A 19,670-nucleotide genomic window follows, 5' to 3' on the forward strand; every position below is an offset into this window, starting at 1 on the left:
GTTGGGTTTTAAATCCAATTACCTTTAAAGGGGATTAGCACAAGATTGGTGACGGTGTGGGGAGGAAGGGGATAAAAGAAGGGAAGTAAAAAGAATTGATATATGTTATCTACATGTACTAACTCCCCACAATGAATGTAATCATTATATACTATAAACATGAACTAATAAAAATTTTTAAAAATAAATGTGGAAAAAAAATTTAAAATTAACTGCAAAAAATAAATTCCCTTTTTTTTTTTTTTTTTTTGGTTCCAGGGATTGAACTCAGGTCCTTGCGCTTGCAAGGCAGGCAGTGGAACCACTGAGCTAAATCCCCGGCCCAATAAATTCTCTTTTGCAACCCAGAACTCATTGTTCAGTATGAGTCTGATACACATAAGAAGGAATATTATTGCCAGGCATAATGGTGTGAGCTTGTGATCCTGGGCCTCTGGAGGCTACGGCAAGAGGAATGAAGTGTGGACTATATATAGTGTGACTGCCTCAGAAAACAAAGCAAAACCAAAAAATTATGATAATCTAATACAGATTAAAGGGATGGAGGTGTTGATACCCATTAAGTTTGGTTCCCACACTAAAAAGTTAATTATAAAGCAGTGTATGAGCAAAATCTTAGCTCCATAGATTTGGTATTCCAATTTTTATGTTGTGACACAAGAAGATAGCTTTTTGTCCTTTTGCTTAAAGGCTTATGTCTTGAACATGGGGCTGGAGTTGAAGATACATCTTACTATGTTTGGATCATGTTGCTTTTGAGGCAGGTGTGGCACCACTGAGCTAAATTCCCAGCCCTTCACAGGTTTTATTTGTTTTTTGGGGTTTTTTTGGTACCGGGGATCGAACTCAGGACCTTGCGCTTTCAAGGCAGGCACTGGAACCACTGAGCTAAATCCCTGGCCCTCTTCACAGGTTTTAATAACAAAAATTTCCCAGGGATTTAGCTCAGTGGCACCACGCCTGCCTTGCAAGTACAAGGTCCTGAGTTCGATCCCTGGTACAAAAAAAAAGTATTAATAATAAGAAAAACTTTAAAAGATTTGTGATATGTGTACATTTGTAAAAAATGCCTCATCTATTCTCTCCCCAAAAGTGAAATTTTCACTCCACTTTGTCAAATTGAAAAACAATTTTTGTTCTTAAATGTCACAAGTATATCTATTTAAAACTTGTTCTTTGAATTTGTTGTCTTTTTTTGGATATAGAAGTTCAAAGTTTATTGAAGATAAAAGAAGAAAAGAAGTAGAAATGAAAAAGAAGCAAAAAGAAGAGAGAAGATATGCCCTGCATACAGAGCAGGTCACTGCAAGAACAAGAAGACAGTGGTGACCTCATGTTGCTTTTTTCAAAAAATGTAAAGGTAGAAAAACATGTTTTTACCTGAGAATCAAGATACTGCCTTCTTTTGTTTGAAAGAAAAGTGAAAGCACTGATAACTACTTATGCTGTTCCAGTATAAATACCTGGAGCAGAACATCAGCTCTTTGTATCTCTTTTGGAGAATGCTGGATTGAGTTTTCTCAGACAGCAAGCTATCAGGTGACTCCAACCTTCTGTAATCTGTAGGAAGAAACTTTTGCTGGCAGAGGTCATTACTAGGAATCAGCTGCTTAGGCAGTGAGTGCCCTCCTGATAATATCATATGTCCCTCTACCTAACATTCCAGTGCTTTTTGTCTCTAGTTAGCTTACTCTGTGAAGCCTATTGATAGAAAATGATTTTTCCTGGTAGAAAGTCTACTGGAGATACATTTTTTTTTTCCTGGCCAAATGTGTGTGTGATTAATATTTTTTCTTTGTACTGCCTACCCTCTTATATCATCAAAAGGTTTTACAGTTAAATTTGAGTTAATATTCAGAATAAAATGGTGATAAATACTTCATCTTTCCTAAATAGGGACAGTAATCCCAAATCAGGGATTTCATCCAGAACAAGATGAAAGCACAGTTCCTTCTACTACTCCTCAAGTCAGTACTTCACTTTGGTGCACAATCTCTCAAAGAGCTCTTTTTTTTAAGCACACTGACTAGCTGAACTTCTTACTCCCATGGGTGTGCTCCAATTTCTTGTTGGGTAGTCAAGGCTTAGAATATAGAGTATACTACTTACTACTGATGCCTATGGAGGCTACTCCGAATAAAATGTATTTGTTTCCATCTTGCTTTTGGTAAATACCTGGTTCAACTGTTGTTCAATTCTCTCACAAGTATTTACAATCTTTCTTCAGAGCCTTGGTTCTTAATGCTTTCACCACATCCTTAGCAGTCTGCTACCAGGCTTCTGCTGCAGCTTATTTTTGCTGCTAAGGACAGAATTTCATTAAAGGGGCAGTAGAACATAATAGTTAAGGATTCCAAGATGGCAAAGTGGTGAGCAACAAATTCAGCCTCTTTGAGATCCAGAATTACTTGTGGAAGAGAAAAGAGCAGTAGATCGCCAGAAATTGGGAAAGAACTGACAAGAAAAATTTAAAGCTAAAATTAAAAGAGAAGTTTGAGAGATGGACTACCACACAGAGAAGGAAATGAAATAGACTGGGTCCTCTCCCTGGCTCTCTGCTTGAGCTTTGTGGCAAAGAGCGCCTGACTCTGCAGAAGTAAGGTGAACACAGGGGGCTCTAGGGAGAAACAGAAGTAGTAGACTGGGGTGATGACATGGGCTCCAGGGGAAGCTCAGTTTTGTTTTTGTTTTCAGATTTCATTCATTTTTACTTTTCTTCTGTAAAAACCCTTATGTTGTAGCTACTGCTGGAGCTTGAGTCCTCTGGACAGATACTCTAGTGTGAGTTTTCACAAGATGGTCAGTGAATTCCTGGTAGGGAGACTTTGTGAAGACAGTCTATTTTCAGAGGTCCAGGGTCAGGCAGCTGTAGGTCTTGGAGATGGGATCAAAGGTGGCCTTAGCTAAGTTGCCCAGAGCAGAAGTACAGCCCCTGCCAGAGGTGTAGCAGTCATCAATACCAGCCATCAGCAGCAGGGAAGCTCAGTTTTGATCTCCAGATGTTACAGTGTTTTACACTGAGGGAACTCCTTCACACGACAGGCAACAACTGGATAGGGATCCCAGCATAGGCACCTGACGTATACTAGGAGAGTGCTTGGTAGGGCACCATTTGGGAAGGGGTCAATTGTTTGAATTGTGGAATGGCTGAGAGATGGGTGGACTTCAGGGTTCTCAGTGTTACTTCCCACAGTGACTGGGTAAGAGGCAACCATGGACAGGGAGCAGGCTGGAAAGAGATGCCTTGAGGAGTTTAAGCTCAGGCCAAGGACAAGTCCTGTCCCCAGTGGGGGGAGGTCAGGCCCAGCTTGAGTTGCGTTAGTCTGAAAGTACCAGTATTGAGTACTTGAGCCCTTAGCCTACTGCTTGTATCCAGTATGGATCTAGGTTCTGACTGCCTTCCTTATCTAAACCTGGTGAGCAGGGACACATCTTGGCTTGAACACTGCCACAGCCTGAGGTAAACAGAGGAGCCTCCACCAAAGGGAGCACCTTACAACTTCAGGCCATAAGACTAGGCAGGGAAAATTGGATTGCTGGACTCTAAAACTGTGGATCCAGGAAGAAAACCCAGAAAAATTTCTTGGTTTTTGGACTTGTTTTTTCCCCCCTTTCCTCTTTTTTCTTCACTGATTTATTGGGGTCTGGGAAATTTTCCTTTGTCCTTTTTTTTTCTTACTCCTTTTTTTTCTCTTAAATTTTTAATTTTTCTTATCTTTATTCTCTATATTTTTATTTCCTCCCCTTTTCTCTTCTATTTATCATTTTTTTCTATTACCTTTATCTAATTCTATAAATATCCTCTACTCCTCACTAGGATCCTTTGTGTTAATTCTCCCTCCTCCTTCCCATTGTTTTTCAAAAATTTCTTTTTCCATCCTCCTGTGTCCATTCCCCTTTGTCTTTAATAGTACAATCATTAAGCTTTACTAATCTTCAGATAGTTAACTCTATGTTATTACTGTTGAATTTCTATCTTTGGTGGTTATAGTTGTTACGTTTAGTACATATTTATTCTATATAAATATCTGGGTTGTCTTAGTGTTTATAATTGTGGATTTCTTTTCTATGGTTAAAGGTGGTATATTGTTGGTTCTAATGGTATATGAATATCCAATTTGTCTTGGATGATATTACTGTTGCTGATTTGATTGCTACTGCCAGGGTCACATAACTGCTGCTATTGAGTTTTCTCTGTATGCCAATACTTGGATTACCTTTATGACATTAACAATACTATGGTTCAATCCTAGAGATATGGGTGTTGAGCCAGTTGTGTTGCACCCACCCCTAAATTAATAGAGGTGGTCAGATCTTGAGACAGAGGCAAAGGACTGTAGTTAGCACCCAAAGTGCTCCACTGAAAAGCAGACTAACTAAAGAGATTGCCATAAGCAACAAAGTCTTCCACTGTAGGCACCCACAAACTTAATCACAAAACAAAACAAAAAAACAATAGAAACATGAGAAGACAAGGCAATAAACTCCCTTCCAACACTCCCAATTCCCCCAAAGCTGATCTTCAGGTATCTGAGAGGGGGTGAGAAGCAAAGGCCACGCACCTGAATTATTCAAGAGGATAACAACGGTGATTAAAATACAAATCAATCAGGTGCTCAGCAAGTTCACAGAAGATATAATTAAACAGATAATGGAAGTATTAAAATGATCAGGGAGTTTACAGAAGACACTGATAAAAAGCTAGTTGAACTAAACAATATGATACAAAACATGAATTAGAGTCCATGAAAAGAATCACAGTCCATGAAAAGGTTCCAAACAGAAATCCAGGAGATTAAAAATTATATTGACAGTATAGACAACAGAAACAACCAAGGTGAAGGAAGAATATCAGAATTAGAAAAGAGGGATGCAGCTGGGTATGGTGGCACACATCTGTAATCTCAGTACACAGGAGGATTATCATGCATTCGAGGCCAGCCTGGGCTACACAGTGAGTCCAAGGCCAGACTGAACTACATAGTGAGACCCTGTATCAAACAAAATAAATGAGTGAATGAATGAATGATAAATAAATAAATGGAAAGGAAATAGGGATACTTTCAAAGACCAATTACTCAGATACCTTAAAAACAATATGATAACATGAAAAATGGATCCATAGCTTCTAGAGATGCAAAAAAGATTAAGATTAGCTGGAATGAGTGAAAAATCAGACGACAGCACAAAGGGCATACTAAATCTCGTTACAAAAATAATAGAAAACTTTCCAAATATAGAGAAAGAATTAAATATATACTTAAGTGAGACACATAGAAGCCCACATAGCCATGATCAAAAAAGACCCTCTCCATGCCACATTACAGTCAAAATATCCAGAGTCCAAGACAAAGACAGAATCTTTTTTTTTTTTTTCCTTTGGTACTGGGGATCGAGCTCAGGATCTTGCTCTTGCAAGGCAGGCCCTGTGCCACTAAGCTAAATTCCCAGCCCAAAGACAGAATCTTAAAACCTGTTGGAAGCCTGGTGTGGTGGTGCATGCCTATAATCTCAGCACTTGGGAGGCTGAGGCAGGAGGACTGCCATGATTTCTAGGTCAGCCTAGGCTCCATAGTGAGATCAAGGCCAGCCTAAATTACATACCAAGACCCTGTTTCATTAAAAAAAAAAAAAAAAGAGAGAGAGAGAGAGAAGAAGCTGTTAGAGAAAAGCAACAAAATCACTTACGAAGGTAAATCCACTGGGCCTGGTGGTGTGGCTGGGTGTGGTGGTGCATGCCTATAATCCCAGAACTCAGAAGACTGAGGCAGGAGGACTTCTGCAGCCTGGGCCTCATAGTGAAATGCTGTCTCAAAAAAAGCAAAAGCCAAAAACAAACCAAAAAAAGTAAACCCATCAGAATTACAACAGACTTTTCAACACAAAACTTAAAGGCCAGGAGAGCTTGGAGTAAAGTGTTTCAAGCCCTACAATGTAACAACTTTCAATTCAGACTTATATATCCTTCAAAACTTTTCTTCAAAATTGATGAAGAAATAAGATATTTCCATAACAAAGGAAGCTGAGGAAACTCATGTTCACCAAAACAATACTCCAAAAAATTTTCAAGTATTTCCTACAAAGAGACAAGGAAACCAACAAAAAAAATAATAGTATGAATATCCAGGCAGGGTGAGCAATTAGGCAGAAAGGAGGGATTTGGGGATCAGCAACAAGAAAATAAAGCAATGATATGAATAAGTCAATACTTTTCAGCAATAACTCTCAATGTGAATGGTCTCAATTCCCTAATCAAATGACACAGATTGGGAGAATGGCAAGAAACAAAACCCAATGATATACAAGAAACTCATCTAATTCAAAAGAAATTCACAAATTAAAGAATCACAGGATAGAAAAACAATATTCCATGCAATGAGAACCCAGAGAAGAAAAGGAGTCTCTAGTATCAGACAGATTTCAAGCCAAAACTTATCAGAAGAGGCAAAGAAGATAATCGCGTATTGGTTAAGAGAGCAATTCAACAAGAAGAGATCCAAATTATAAACACATATGCACCAAACACTGGTACACCCAACTCCAAAAAAATAAACATTTCTAGACATAAAAAATCAGATAAACACGAACGTAATTATAAGAATGTCAATACCCCACTCACAAATAAAACAATTAGACAAAAACATCAACAAAGAAATATCAGACTTGGGCTGGGGATTTAGCTCAGCGATTCCGTCACTTGCCTCACAAGCACAAGGTCCCGAATTCAATCCCCACTACCAACAATAACAAAAAAATGCCAGGGATTTAGCTCAGTGGCACTGCCACCTGCCTCGCAAGCACAAGGTCCCAAGTTCAATCCCCAGTACCAAAAAAAGAGAAATATCAGACTTGACCCAAACCTTCTAATAAATGGACCTGATAGTATATACAGAGTATTCCACCCAACAAATCTAGAACACATGGACAATCTTTTCAGCACCACATGGGACAATCTTCAAAAGAGATTACATCTTAGCCCATAAAACAAGCTTAAGTAAATGCAAAAGAATTTAAATTATACCATGCATATTATCATAATGCAGCAAAATCAGAACTCAATGGCAAAAGAAAACACAAAAATTATATAAACACCTAGAAATTAAACAACACTCTCTTAAAGAATCAGTGGGTCACAGAAGAAATCAATGAAGATAATTAGACAGTTCATAGAATCAAAGGATAATGCCAGTACAACCTATCACAACCTATAGGACACAATGAAAGCAGTCTTTTGAGGAAAGTTTCTACCTGCGAATGCCCACATCAGAAAAACAGAGTGAGTCCAAATAACCTAACAGTGCACTTCAAGGTCCTAGGAAAACAAGAACAATCCAAGTCCAAAGCCAGTACAAGGATAGAAATTATAATATCAGAGCAGAAATTAATGAAATTGAGATAAAAATACAAAGAATCAATAAATTAAAAAGCTGATTCTTTGGAAGAACAAAAAAATAGACAAATCCCAGGCCAATCTTACCAAAATAAGAAAAAAGACCCAAATAAATACAATTAAAATGAAAAAGTTGAGCCAGATGTGGTGGCACATGGCTGTAATCCTAGCCCTTGGGAGGCAGAGGCAGGAGAATCACTGCAAGTTTGAGGCCGACCTGGCTTCCATAGTGAGTTGAAGGCCAGCCTGAACTACATAGCAAGACCCTGTCTCAAAAAAAAAAAAAAAAAAGTGAAATCACAATGACTCTGCCGAAATCTAGAACATCATTAGTTACTTTGAGAACCTGTACTCTATTAAAATGGAAAATACAGAAGAAATAGATTTCTAGATACATATAAACTACCAAAGCTGTTCCCAAGAAGATGTTAAAAATCTCAAATAATCTAATGGTAGGCAATGAAACTGAAGAAGTAATAAAAAAACTACCACCTCCTGGAAAGGCCTAGGTTCTGATAGATTCATTGCAATATTCTACAAGAACTTTAGGGAAGATCTAATAGCAATGCTTCTCAAACTCTTAATGAAATCAAAAGGGAAGAAGTACTCCCAAAGTCATTGTTGAAAGCTGGTATTACCTTGATTCCAAAACCAGACAAGGATCCAACTAAAAAAGAAAACTATAGGTCAATCTCTTTAATGAACATGAACACAAAAATCCTCAATAAGATAATGGCAAACAGAATGCAACAAATGATCAAAAAGATCATACATCATGACCAAGTAGGATTCATCTCAGGAATGCAGGGATGGTTCAACATACACAAATCAATAAACATAATACATTACACAAATAGAATCAAGGACAAAAACTACATGATCATCTGAACTGATGCAGAAAAAGCCTTTGACAAAATCCAACATCCATTCATGATAAAAACACAGAAGAAAAACAGGTATAGGACATTATTTCAATCTGATAAGTCATTTATGACAAACCAATAGCCAATATCATATTAAATGGAGAGAATATGAATGTTTTCCCGCTAAAATCAAGTTGGGCTAAATCCTGTCACTTGGAAGACTGTGGTATGAGGACTACCATAAGTTCAAGGCCCATCTGGGCCATGTAGCAAGACCCTGTCTCAAAAAAACAAAATCAGGAATAAGACAGGGATATCTGCTATCACCACTCCTGTTCAGTACAGTTCTCGAAACATTCTCCAGAACAATCAGGTAAGAGAAAGAAATTAAAGCGATATGTACAGAAAAGGAAGAAGTAAAATTAACATTATTTGCAGATGACATGATCCTCTTAAAAAAAAAACCCAAAAATTTCCACCAAAAAGACTCCTAGATTTAATAATCAAATTCAAGAGACGCTGGAATAAAGCAACACGAAGAGAAGAAGGGGGAAGTGGATCCCTAGGACCCAGCAAGGATCTGAACTAAGAGTTGAAGCCCATAGGGAGAGCAAAGAAAGACCAACAAAGAAGGAGGTGGCAAGTGGTGCTTTCTGCCTGAGCCCTGACTCACTGCAGGGGAAGGGTGGCCCAAACCTGCAGACACACTGTGACATCTGGTGACCCTAGAGGCCTCTGTGGGGAAATACACCAGTGGAATGGAGCTGTGAATACAGCAGACTGCAGTGACTGCAGCTCCCAGCATCAGAGTGAGATGGAACCAACTTCAAGTCTGCAGGAGCTCAAGAAGCCAACAAATTGGGCTCTAGCCTCACAGCCAGAAACCAGCCTGAACCTCAGCAGAAAAAAGGTACAGGCTTGCTGGGATTATGCACTACTCTGCTGTAAATCTACAGCAGCCTTGCTGGGATTAATCAACATAGATCTGGGCTCGGTCTGGCCAATTTGTCTACCAGTGTCAACAGCAGAAACACATAATAAAGTGGGTTTTTTTTCTTATCTCCTCTTTCTTATGTTTTGTTTTTTCTTGTTTTTATGTAAGGGTGAACACTGTTTCTGGGCTTTTGTTGTTGTTCTTGTTTTTATTTCTACCCTCTTTCTTTTCTTCTTGTCTTCCTCAGTTTCTCAATGTTCTAACAATCTTCCTTTGTCCTCCAGCTTTACTTCTAATCTCTTCCGCTTCTTTTTTTTTTCCCCCAACCCCTGTTAAATTTTCTCCCTTGAGGATAGAGTTGCCATATTGAGGGCATACTGACTATATACAATTTTCTGGTTTGTTTTAGATTTTGTTATATAACCACAAATCTAGTTCATATGGCTAAAGATGGCAAATTAATGGTTAGCACAGTTTGTCATTTTCTAGGCTGTGCTTGATGATGTTCTTATTGTTGATTGTACTATTTTAATCAAAAACATCATAATTGTTCTAATCAGTAGTTTGTCCTGGTATGCCAGAACTGAGATCGCCTAAGAGGCATAAATAATACTATAGGTAAGTGCCAAAGAACCAAGGACTAGGCGAAATAGGCAGCAACTTCTCATCCTCAATAAAATGAAGAGGTAGGATTCTGCAACAGACTCAAACCTCAAAAGCCAGCTTTATATGGAGGACATCTCTGAGAAGTTGTCATTCTCTAGCAATAAAGCTACTTGCCATATCCAAGTTACATGCATCAACCCAGGAATTAAACTGAAAAAGAAAGACAGACAAAGAAAGAAAATGAGAAGACACTTAAGCAAGATGCAACCCCAAACTTCCAGCTCATCAAGGCAAACCCAGGGGGCAATGAGGTGGACCAATTCAAAACCCACCCTCCTGGACTCTCTGAAGTGGTAGCAGCGAAAGTGACAAAGCTAATGAATGAGGCTCTAGGAAAAAAATCAAACCAGAAATAGTGTCCCAGATAACTAGAGATGGTGACCATAATGAAAGACATGGTTAGTGACTCTAACAGATACAAATTTTTTAAAAAGTAGAGAAGCTTAAGAAAATGATGGAAACCATGAATGACCAACACAGGAAAGAAATGGAATCCATAAAGCAGATATCCAGGAGATTAAAAATTCCATTGAAAGTTTACACAGTAGAGTGAACTAATATGAGGAGAGAATATCAGATATAGAAGACAGGACTGTGGTTAGTGATCATGAAAAGAAAGACTTCTTAAAGCTAGCAAGGGACCATGAAAAATTAATCCAATCAGAGTCAATGAAAAACTAAGATACAGGGCAAACAACATAAAAATTCTGTTCACAGAAGTAACCACTTCTGTGATTGGGAAGAAAACTTCCCAAACAGGGAAAAAGAATTTGACATACAGATCAGTGAGGCACACAGAACTCCAACTAGCAATGATCAAAAAAAATCTACACCAAGGCATATAGTAGTCAAGATTCCAGAAATTCAATATAAGAACAGAATAATAAAAGCTGTTAGAGAAAAGAAATAAATTGCCTATAAAGGAAAGCCATCAGAAGCACAGCAGACTTCTGGACACAAACTCTCAAGTCAAGAAGAGCTCAGTGGCGCCTGCCTCACAAGCGCAATGTCCCGAGTTTGATCCCCGGTACCAAAAAAAAAAAATCTATTGATGTTTGAGATTTTACTTTGTATCCATCTAAGCTACTGAATTTTTTTTTTTAGTGGGGGTATGCTATGTAGTTCAGGCTGTCCTTGAACTCACTATGTAGCCCAGGATATGAACTCACATGTCGATCCTCCTGCCTCAGCCTGCCAGTGCTGGGATTACAGATGTGTGCTCCCAAGCCCAGCTTGAATTTGGTTATTAAATCTAGAAGAGTTTTGGGTTCTTCTATGTAGAGTATCATGCCATCTGCCAATAATGGTAATTCAACTTCTTTCTTTCCTATTCTTATTCCTCATTTCTTCCTCTTGTCTAATTGCTCTGGCTAATGATTCCAGAACTATATTTAGTAAGAGTCGTGACAGTGGATATCCTGGTCTTGTTACTGATTTTAGAATGAAAAGCTTTCAGTTTTTGTCCATTTAGTATGGCTGTTGGTTTGTCATAGATGGCTTTTATCAGATTGAGATAAAGACCATCTATTCCAATTTTCTGTAGGATTTTTACCATGAATGGGTGTTGGACTTTGTCAAATGATTTTTCTGTATCTATTGAGATGATTGTATGGATTTTGTACTTGCTTCTCTTAATATGGTGTATTGCATTTATTCATTTGCATATGTTGAACCATCCCTGCATCCCTGAGATGAATCCTACTTGGTCATAACCTTCATCAATCATTGTTACTCTCATGGGGGAGGGTGGGTAGGAGAAAAGGATGTAAAATGAATTAGGATGTGTTATGTGGAGTCTGACCTCTACCATTCTAGGCTGACTGGAGGCTACTTTGAGCCTCTTCCATCCCCCCATGCTTTTACACCTGCTAAAGCTGTATTATCTTGGGTTAATAAGGCCCAGTGGCCACAGCTACACCCGTAACTCCCACCACATCCTTCAACCCTGCTCCTGGCAGGCAGCCACCACTCCCTAATTCTCAGCCTTGTCTCTGCCAGGCAGCCACCACTCCTTTGACTAACCTCTCCCCCTTGAAAGGCCTATTTTGAACTTTTCCCTTCACAGCCTGCCTTTTATGCTCATGACCCTATAAAAGACTCCACAGCCTGTATGAAAGCGCCAAGCAGTCCCTCTCGGGTTGTCCTAAATAAACCTGTCCTGTTGTGCTCATGCCTTTGTTTTTCCTTTTTCCCTAACATTATGTATGTGTACCAACTCTCCAGCATGAATGCAATCATGATATACTGTAAACTTGTACTAATACAAATAAAAATATTTTTAGTCTCATAGAGATGTGCTAAAAATAAGTAAAAATTCTGAAATAATACAGGTTTGTTAATTTCCCTTTTCTTCCTTCCTCCCTTTTCCTTTTCTGCACAGGGGATTAAACTCAGCCCTTTTCAAACATTTTTTTAAATTCTGAGAAAGGGCTTCCCCAAGTCACTAAATTGCCCAGGCTGGGCTTAAATCTGATTTGATCTTCCTGATCCTCTTGCCTCAGCCTCCCAGAGTTCTGGGATTACAGGTGTGTGGCACCACACCTTGCTCAAAAATTTTTTCTTGCTCAGGATAGCCTTGAATATGTGGTTCTCCTTGCTTCCTGAGTAGCTGGGGTTGCAGCCACCACTCCTGGTGATGACAGAGTTAGAAAGGAGCACAAGAAATCGCAGTCCTATCTTCAGGAGGGTGAAATCTGGAAGAGGGCTTTCTAAGAAGTAAAAAGGATCACTATCATTATTACATTAATTTAGTACTATTTCAAATCTAGTACATGTCAGAGAAATACCATATAAAAATAATTTGAAAACTATGATGTGGTTGTATTTCCAGTTAATATAATTACTTTCTAAATAATATAATCAACAAAATAACAACAAACATGAAATATGCAAATGAATTATGGCACTTATACCATGCCAGCATTAAAAATGAAGTTTTCAGACTAAATAATGACATGGAAAAATGCTTTGTGATACACAGCAAAAAAGCTGGAAAAAAAAAAAGCTGGCCTAGATACAGAGGGTTCTAATTTTGTCAGAAATAGAGAGGTATATAGAAGAAAACAAATAGTTGGATGGTGAGATTACAGACAAATTTATTTCTTGAAATTCTTTCTGGATAAAATAAACATTTCAAAGAAGTTCTAATACTTAAGGCTTAATGGTGCATTAGGTTTCAATTTAACATGTCATACTAAAAACCCTTTTATTTTGTCAGATACCACAAAGCAGATAGACACAAGATAAAAAGTAGTAACTGAAAAGGGGAAAACTCAATACTAATTTAACTCTTTGTTTAGTGTATAAATTATGATATATCCCTGCCTGCTAGTACTGACTATGGCTCAATAAATAACATGCATAAATCTAATTCTGTCTTATTACTAAATCACACCTTGAGAATAATTATAACAATAAGAAGGATCACCTATTATGTCCATTGATAATGGACTGTGTGACTCCCCAGAGTGTTTTTCCATCAGCTCTCCTATATCACTGCATGAAGAGGACGAAGACAATCCCAGTCTAATGTATCTTCCTTTTTTACCACAGAGTGAGCAATCTACTGGCGTGGCACTAGGTCCTCGGGGCAGCTGAACTTGCTCTCTGTTGTAGTTTCTGACAGCTCCACTGTGATGTACAGAGCGTTCTCGTTGCCAGATGTAATGTGTTGGTGCAATGGCCATGACCTATAGTGGAAAGGTCACTTTTAGAATTCTAGTAAAATTTTAAAATTTAGTAAAATTAAGAACAAAAATTGTAACTCAGGAAAGCTGTTTCTTAATCTGAGATAAAAATCTAACTCACCAACAAGAAAAAAAGTGAAAATAGAAGAAAAAATGGAAACAAAGCTTTTGTACATAGGGAGGGGAGAGAGGTTGAGGGGGTGGAATGGGATCAAATAAAATTTATTAGTTAAAAAATCTAACTCACCAATTTAAAGACAACAATAACAAAACATCTCCAGATAAGGCAGTATTACTATTAAGTGATTAAACTGCTTGACTTAAGACAATAACTGACAAAGTAAACTATTACAAATAGGAAATAGAATGAAACAACCTTCCAAGTTTTTAGAGTGTTTATTTAAAAAATTCTGAATATTCCAATTATAGGAAAGATAGATGGCTCAAAAGACATAATTCCCTCCCTCTTTTTTTTTGGTACCAGGGATCGAATTCAGGACCTTGCGCTTGCGAGGCAGGGGCTGCGGAACCACTGAGCTAAATCCCACTGAGCTAAATCCCCGGCACCCACCCCCTTCTTTCTGAGATAGAGTCTCATTATGCAGTTCAGGCTGGCCTTGAACTCATGGTGATCCTTCTACCTCAGCCTCCCAAGTGCTGGGATTACAGGCATGTTTGTAATTGTGGCAAAGAGTAACAGTGAATAAGAACAAAGGTAAAGTACCTAATGTCTTTGTTCCTCAGTTTCCTAATCTATAATATGGAAATAATAGTGTACCCTGGAGAGTTATTTTGATTTTTTGAGACAAGGTCTCACTTTGTAGTTCAGGCTGGCCTGGAACTCAGTGATACTCCTACCTCAACCTCCAGAGTGCTAGGATTACAGACTGCCACTGTGCCTGGCTAATTGGTTTTTCTTGGCGGGGAGGGTGGATTAAGAGGAATAGATGAGATATGTGCGACGGCAGGGTCTCACTATGCAGTTCAGGCTGTCCTTGAACTCACTATATACCCCGGCCTGGCCTAGAACTCTGTGATCCTCTTGCCTCAGCCTCTGGAGTGCTGGTATTACAGGTATATGTCACCATGCCCAGCTCTCTGGCACTGTTTTATTAAGGCTAACTTTACTTTAGCTTTGGGATAGATTTAGTTTCTTATCATGGCTTTAGCACTGGTAGCTGTATGACTTGAGCAAGTTATTTAAACTTTGTGAGGCTCAGATTCACTATCTCTAAAATAGAGATGCTATCTACAACAGATTGTTCTGAGACTAAATGACATATATCTGGGTAAAATCCTTATCACATATTAATATCTAGGAAGTGATAGTTATTTAAGCAATCAAGCTAGGGAAGTATACCCTGTGCTGATTTCATAAATCTAAAACTTTTATACATTCTAGCAAAAATATTTAGTTGCAGTTATCTACAATCCAAAGTAAATGAGAATTGTAACATTTGAGAGCTAGACAGAGCCTTATTAATTGCTTAGATCAGTGATTGTCCAGTGTTTTAAAATGCCCAAGGTTTCCGAAGTGTATTAGGAGCCCTTGGAGGGACAAGGCAGAGCAGCTCAATTTTGGGGATTAAGAAAGCTTTCCCATTAAAACTTGAAAAAAATCCAGGACCTTGTGCTTGTGAAGCAGGCACAGAGCCACTGAGCTAAATCCCCAGCCCCCTGGTGTTACATTTTTAAAGTATATTTTAAGATTGAATTTATTTTATAGCCCACTTTTTAAATCCTTCAAATAAGTTTTCAAGCAAAAACATATACTAGCCAGGCGTGGTGGTGCATGTTTCAGGAGGCTGAAGCAGGAGGATTACTGCAAGGCCAGCCTGGGCTACACAGTAAATTCAAGGTCAGCCTGAACTACATAGCAAGATCCTGTCTCAAAACAAAACAAAAAACAAAATAAAACATTATGTAATAGGAAACAGAGGGACAGATCTTTTGAGAATGAAAAGGGGACCAAGAGATGGGGGTGCAGGGGAAGAGGACATAAAGAATTAAAATGTGTTACGTACATGTACCAACTCCTCACAATGAATGTAATCATTATGCACTTCAAAATGTACTATTCAAAATAAAAATCTGAAGGAAAAAATGCACAGAATGTTTAACTAGCCTGTAATCCCAGCACTCAGGAGGCTGAGGCAGGAGGATTACCTGAGTTCAAGGCCAGCCTAGACTGCATAGTGAGTTCAAAGAGAGATACTGTCTCAAAAAACAAATCAAAACAAAAAAATGCTTAAAGTAAAATTCTAACAGAATTTATCTTGCTATGTTAACATTAGGACAGGAATGATGTTAATTATTTTTTATAATAACTTCCCCATGTCCAACACTGAACTTGGTGTTATTTATAAACTAGCTGTCAAATGAATACTTTGAGAACAGAATAAAACCTACTAGGTAGCTGCCTTTTCTATACAGTAATATGTTTCAAATTGCTGGTTGGAAAAGCAGCAGCTCATCTAGCTGCCTTGGATTAAGGGGCAGGGCAAAGTGAGCACAGTGAAGAATTTTTTATACTTCATGGATAAGAAGGTATGAAAAAGAATTGGAAGTCTTAAATTTAGTGCATTCTATCAGTTAAATATTTCTGAGTATTTACCGTATGTCAGGGCCTGTTCTAGGCACTGGTGATACCATAAGAACAACATAAAGACCCTTCCCTCTTGGGAAAAAAAAATATACATATAAATTTATATAAAATATATATAAAAACAGGAACTGAGGAACGAGGATCCCTTAGCCCAAGGATTTGCGGCTAGACTGGGCAACACTGAGACCCTATCTCAAAAAACCCAAGAAATACATAAATACATATGTGTATGTATAAACATATACATATATAAAACACATACGTACATATAAACATGTATACATATATGTGTATTATATATATTTTTTCCAGTGCTGAGATTAAACTGAGGGCCTTGCACATGCTAGGCAAGTATTCTACCACTTAGCTACATCCCAAGCCAGAATTTATATTTTAGAGGGAGAAAACAGAAAGATAACAGGCAGGATAAATACGTAAAAAGAGTATATTACATGTTGCTTAAATGCTATGATGAAAACTGGAACTGAGGAAATACAGATAGTGAAAAGTACTACTTTTAAAAACAGCTTCACTGAGATATAGTTCATAGATCATACAATTCATCCATTTGAAATGTACAATTAAGTAACTATCTAGAGTTATATAACCATTACATCAATTTTAGAGTATTTTAATCACCCCCCAAATAAAGCAGTCATACCCCATTCCCCCGTCCTCTGTCCCTAGTAGTCCACAGTATACTTTCTTTTTTATTTTTGAAAGGCTCACTATACAGTTCAGGCTGGCCTTGAACTCATTATGGAGCCCAGGCCTGGCCTCAAACTCATACCAATCCTCCTGCCTCAGCCTCCCAAGTGCTAGGGTTATAGGCCTGTTTATCTGTTCATCAACTGACAGACATTTAAGTTGTTTCCATTTTTGGCTTTACAAGTAACAATGCTATGAACATTTGTATATAAGTTTTTTGTTTTTTTAAAAAATGTATTTATTTTTTGTGTATAAATTTTACATGAACATAGTTTGCATTTCTTCTGGGTATATAGCTAAGAGAATTCCTGGATCATATGGTAACTCAAGTTTTTTAAAACTGTCAGAATATTATTCAAAGCCACTACACCACTTTACATTCTTATCAAAAGTGTGTAAGGGTTTCAATATTTCCACATCCTCACCAAGACTTAATTGTTATTCATAGACATCATAGTGAATATGAAGTGATACTTCACTGTGCTTTTGATCTGTACTTCCCTGATGGCTAATGAATTTGAACATCTTTGGTGAAATTTATTTTTTGATACTTTGCCCATATTTTAGTTGTTTTTATTATCATTATTATTATTTAGACAGGGTCTCACACTATGCAGTTCAGGCTGGCCTCAAATTCATGGCGATGCTCTTGCCTCAGCCTCCTGAGTGCTGGGATTACAGGCATGCGCCACCATGCCCAGCAGTTGTTTTAATTATTGAAAGAGCTCTTTACATATTCTAGATACAAGTTCCTTACCAAATAGATGATTTGCAAAACTTTCTCCCTTTTTATGGACTGTCAACTTCACTCAGTGTCCTCTGAAGTTTTAAACTGTGGTGGGTTTTTTTGTTTGAGACAGGATCTTGCTTTGTAGTTTGGGTTGACCTTGAACTCACCATGTATCCCAGGCTGGCCTTGAACCTGCAGCTATCCTTCTGCCTCAGCCTCCACAGTGCTGGGATTACTGCTGTATGTCACTATGCCCAGCTTGAAGTTTTAAATTTTGATAACATCCACTTAACTCATATATTCCTTTGTTGCTTGTACTTTTCGTGTCATATTTAAGAGACCTAACTGAAGGTCATAAAGATCTGTCTGTTTTCTTCTAAAATTTTTAGTTTTAACTCTTACAATTAGGTGTTTGATCTATTTTGGGTTAATTTTACATATGATATAAAGTAGGGATCCAATTTTATTCTTCTTTGTGTAGTCAGTTGTCCCAGCTTTGACATGGACAGCTAACAGATTATCTTCCAATTCATATTTAATTGCCTATTCTTATTTTATTGTCTGATTATTTCAAACTTAACATGTCTAAAATTGAACTTCTGATTCCCCCACAGAAGACTTCTTTTTCCCCAGGGTTTATTTCTGTCCTCAAAAATATTGAGGACAAACATATTGAGCACAAAAATACTGAGAACCCCTCAACCCTCTTTCTGGGGTCTAGTCCCAGCATCTCACGATGCAAGGAAGCATTCTACCACTGAGCTACACTCCTAACCCCTTTTTAAATTTTGCTGGGCTTGAACTTATTTTTATTTTGTATGTTTTGGGTTTTTGGTGTTTTTTTTTTTTTTGAGACAGCTTTCAGTTGAGGCTGGCTTTAAACTTACAGCTATCCTCCTGCCTCAGGCTCCTGAGAGCTGCGATTACAAGTGTGCGCCACCATGCTTGGCTGGCTCTGAATTATCATTCTCCTACCTCAGCTAACCCAACAACCTAGTAGCAAGGATTGCTGGCATGTGCCTCTGTGGCTGGCTCCCTTTTGAATTTTCTTGGCAATCTTGTGAAGGGAGACAGAAAAGGGGGGCGTGAGAGCCAGCAAGCTTCCTGAGTCTTCAATTCTATTCCACTAAGCTAGATATTACTTTACACAGGTAGAAAAAGGTCTCTGTCATGCTAAAAATTCTGATCCTTTTTATTATTCCACATGAGACATCTTTCTCCTGAGATCCTGCTCTATTCTAGCTGCTCTTTTCTAGGTATACAATTGCTGCTCAGTGCTCTTCATGTGTGATAGGCAGAAGCAAGTGCAATACTTCACAGCCTGTGATTGCTTCCTTTTTTCTGCAACCTAAATCTATATTTTCCTGTAAGTCCTGTTACATAACTGACTTTTCAGCTCCCTACACACTTTGTTTTGTTTTTTGTCTTTCACACTCACACTAATCATTCATACCATTCTCTTTGGCTCTTTACAGTGTGGTGCCAGCAGCTGAGGAAATTTCAGTTCTAATAACATGTATGGAGGTGGCTGCAGTTAAGATGCTAGTCACTGCAGTTGAGGGTGGGTAGGTGGGCAGCCTAGCTTGAGGCCACTACTGCCAGTCCTGGAGTCCTGCTTCTGATGTCCTGCTATGACCTTATCTGAGTATCCTACAAGCCCTCAATCTTTCACTTAGAAGAAGTTATTCAAATATGGCCCTATCACTTCCAAAGATGTGCAAATCATCCAGACCTGACCTGGGGGAGGTAGTGACAAAAAGCAAACAAAAACAAATGCAAAACCAAACCAAATAAGCAAAACTCTAGGACTCTTCTAATGCTCTGTAAATGGAATGAGTCTAGTTTAAATACTTTGATGAGGATCTATTAATTTGAGGGGGACTCATGTGCCCAACTTTTCATCTTTTTCTATTGAATTTAACCTTGAAAAGGCTTGGCCTGCTGTGTAGTCTTCTAAGTTATTTCTGAATACTTGCATTTCCCCAGGAGTCAACAATCCTAACTTAATTTAATCTGTAAATTTACATGTTTGGTATGTCTTCATCCCATTAATAAATATAATTCACAAGGTTAGTTCTGGGCAGAATT

At 38.1% G+C, this 19,670-nt stretch overlaps 2 protein-coding genes and 1 pseudogene across 2 annotated transcripts in view; 2 read left to right on the top strand and 1 right to left on the bottom strand.

Annotated features, from left to right (window-relative positions):
• The window catches only part of Trmt61b (tRNA methyltransferase 61B), a 31,416-nt gene extending 29,260 nt beyond the window's left edge, over window positions 1–2,156 (top strand). Inside the window, exon 7 of the mRNA XM_087216503.1 lies at window positions 1,206–2,156. Within this exon, the coding sequence (XP_087072629.1) occupies window positions 1,206–1,246 (41 nt within the window). The 3' untranslated portion in view covers window positions 1,247–2,156. The remainder of the gene's footprint in view (window positions 1–1,205) is intronic.
• The window catches only part of Spdya (speedy/RINGO cell cycle regulator family member A), a 50,547-nt gene that overhangs the window by 13,611 nt on the left and 17,266 nt on the right, over window positions 1–19,670 (bottom strand). The window contains exon 7 of the mRNA XM_087216505.1: window positions 13,248–13,542. Coding sequence (XP_087072631.1) covers window positions 13,248–13,542 — 295 coding nt within the window. The remainder of the gene's footprint in view (window positions 1–13,247; window positions 13,543–19,670) is intronic.
• Window positions 255–393, top strand: LOC147827043 (small nucleolar RNA SNORA40; annotated as a pseudogene).

Source organism: Heterocephalus glaber, unplaced genomic scaffold, assembly GCF_053883595.1.
Source record: "Heterocephalus glaber isolate CG9 unplaced genomic scaffold, H.glaber_assembly_v1.0 deba00001457, whole genome shotgun sequence".
Classification (NCBI taxonomy): Eukaryota; Metazoa; Chordata; class Mammalia; order Rodentia; family Bathyergidae; genus Heterocephalus; species Heterocephalus glaber.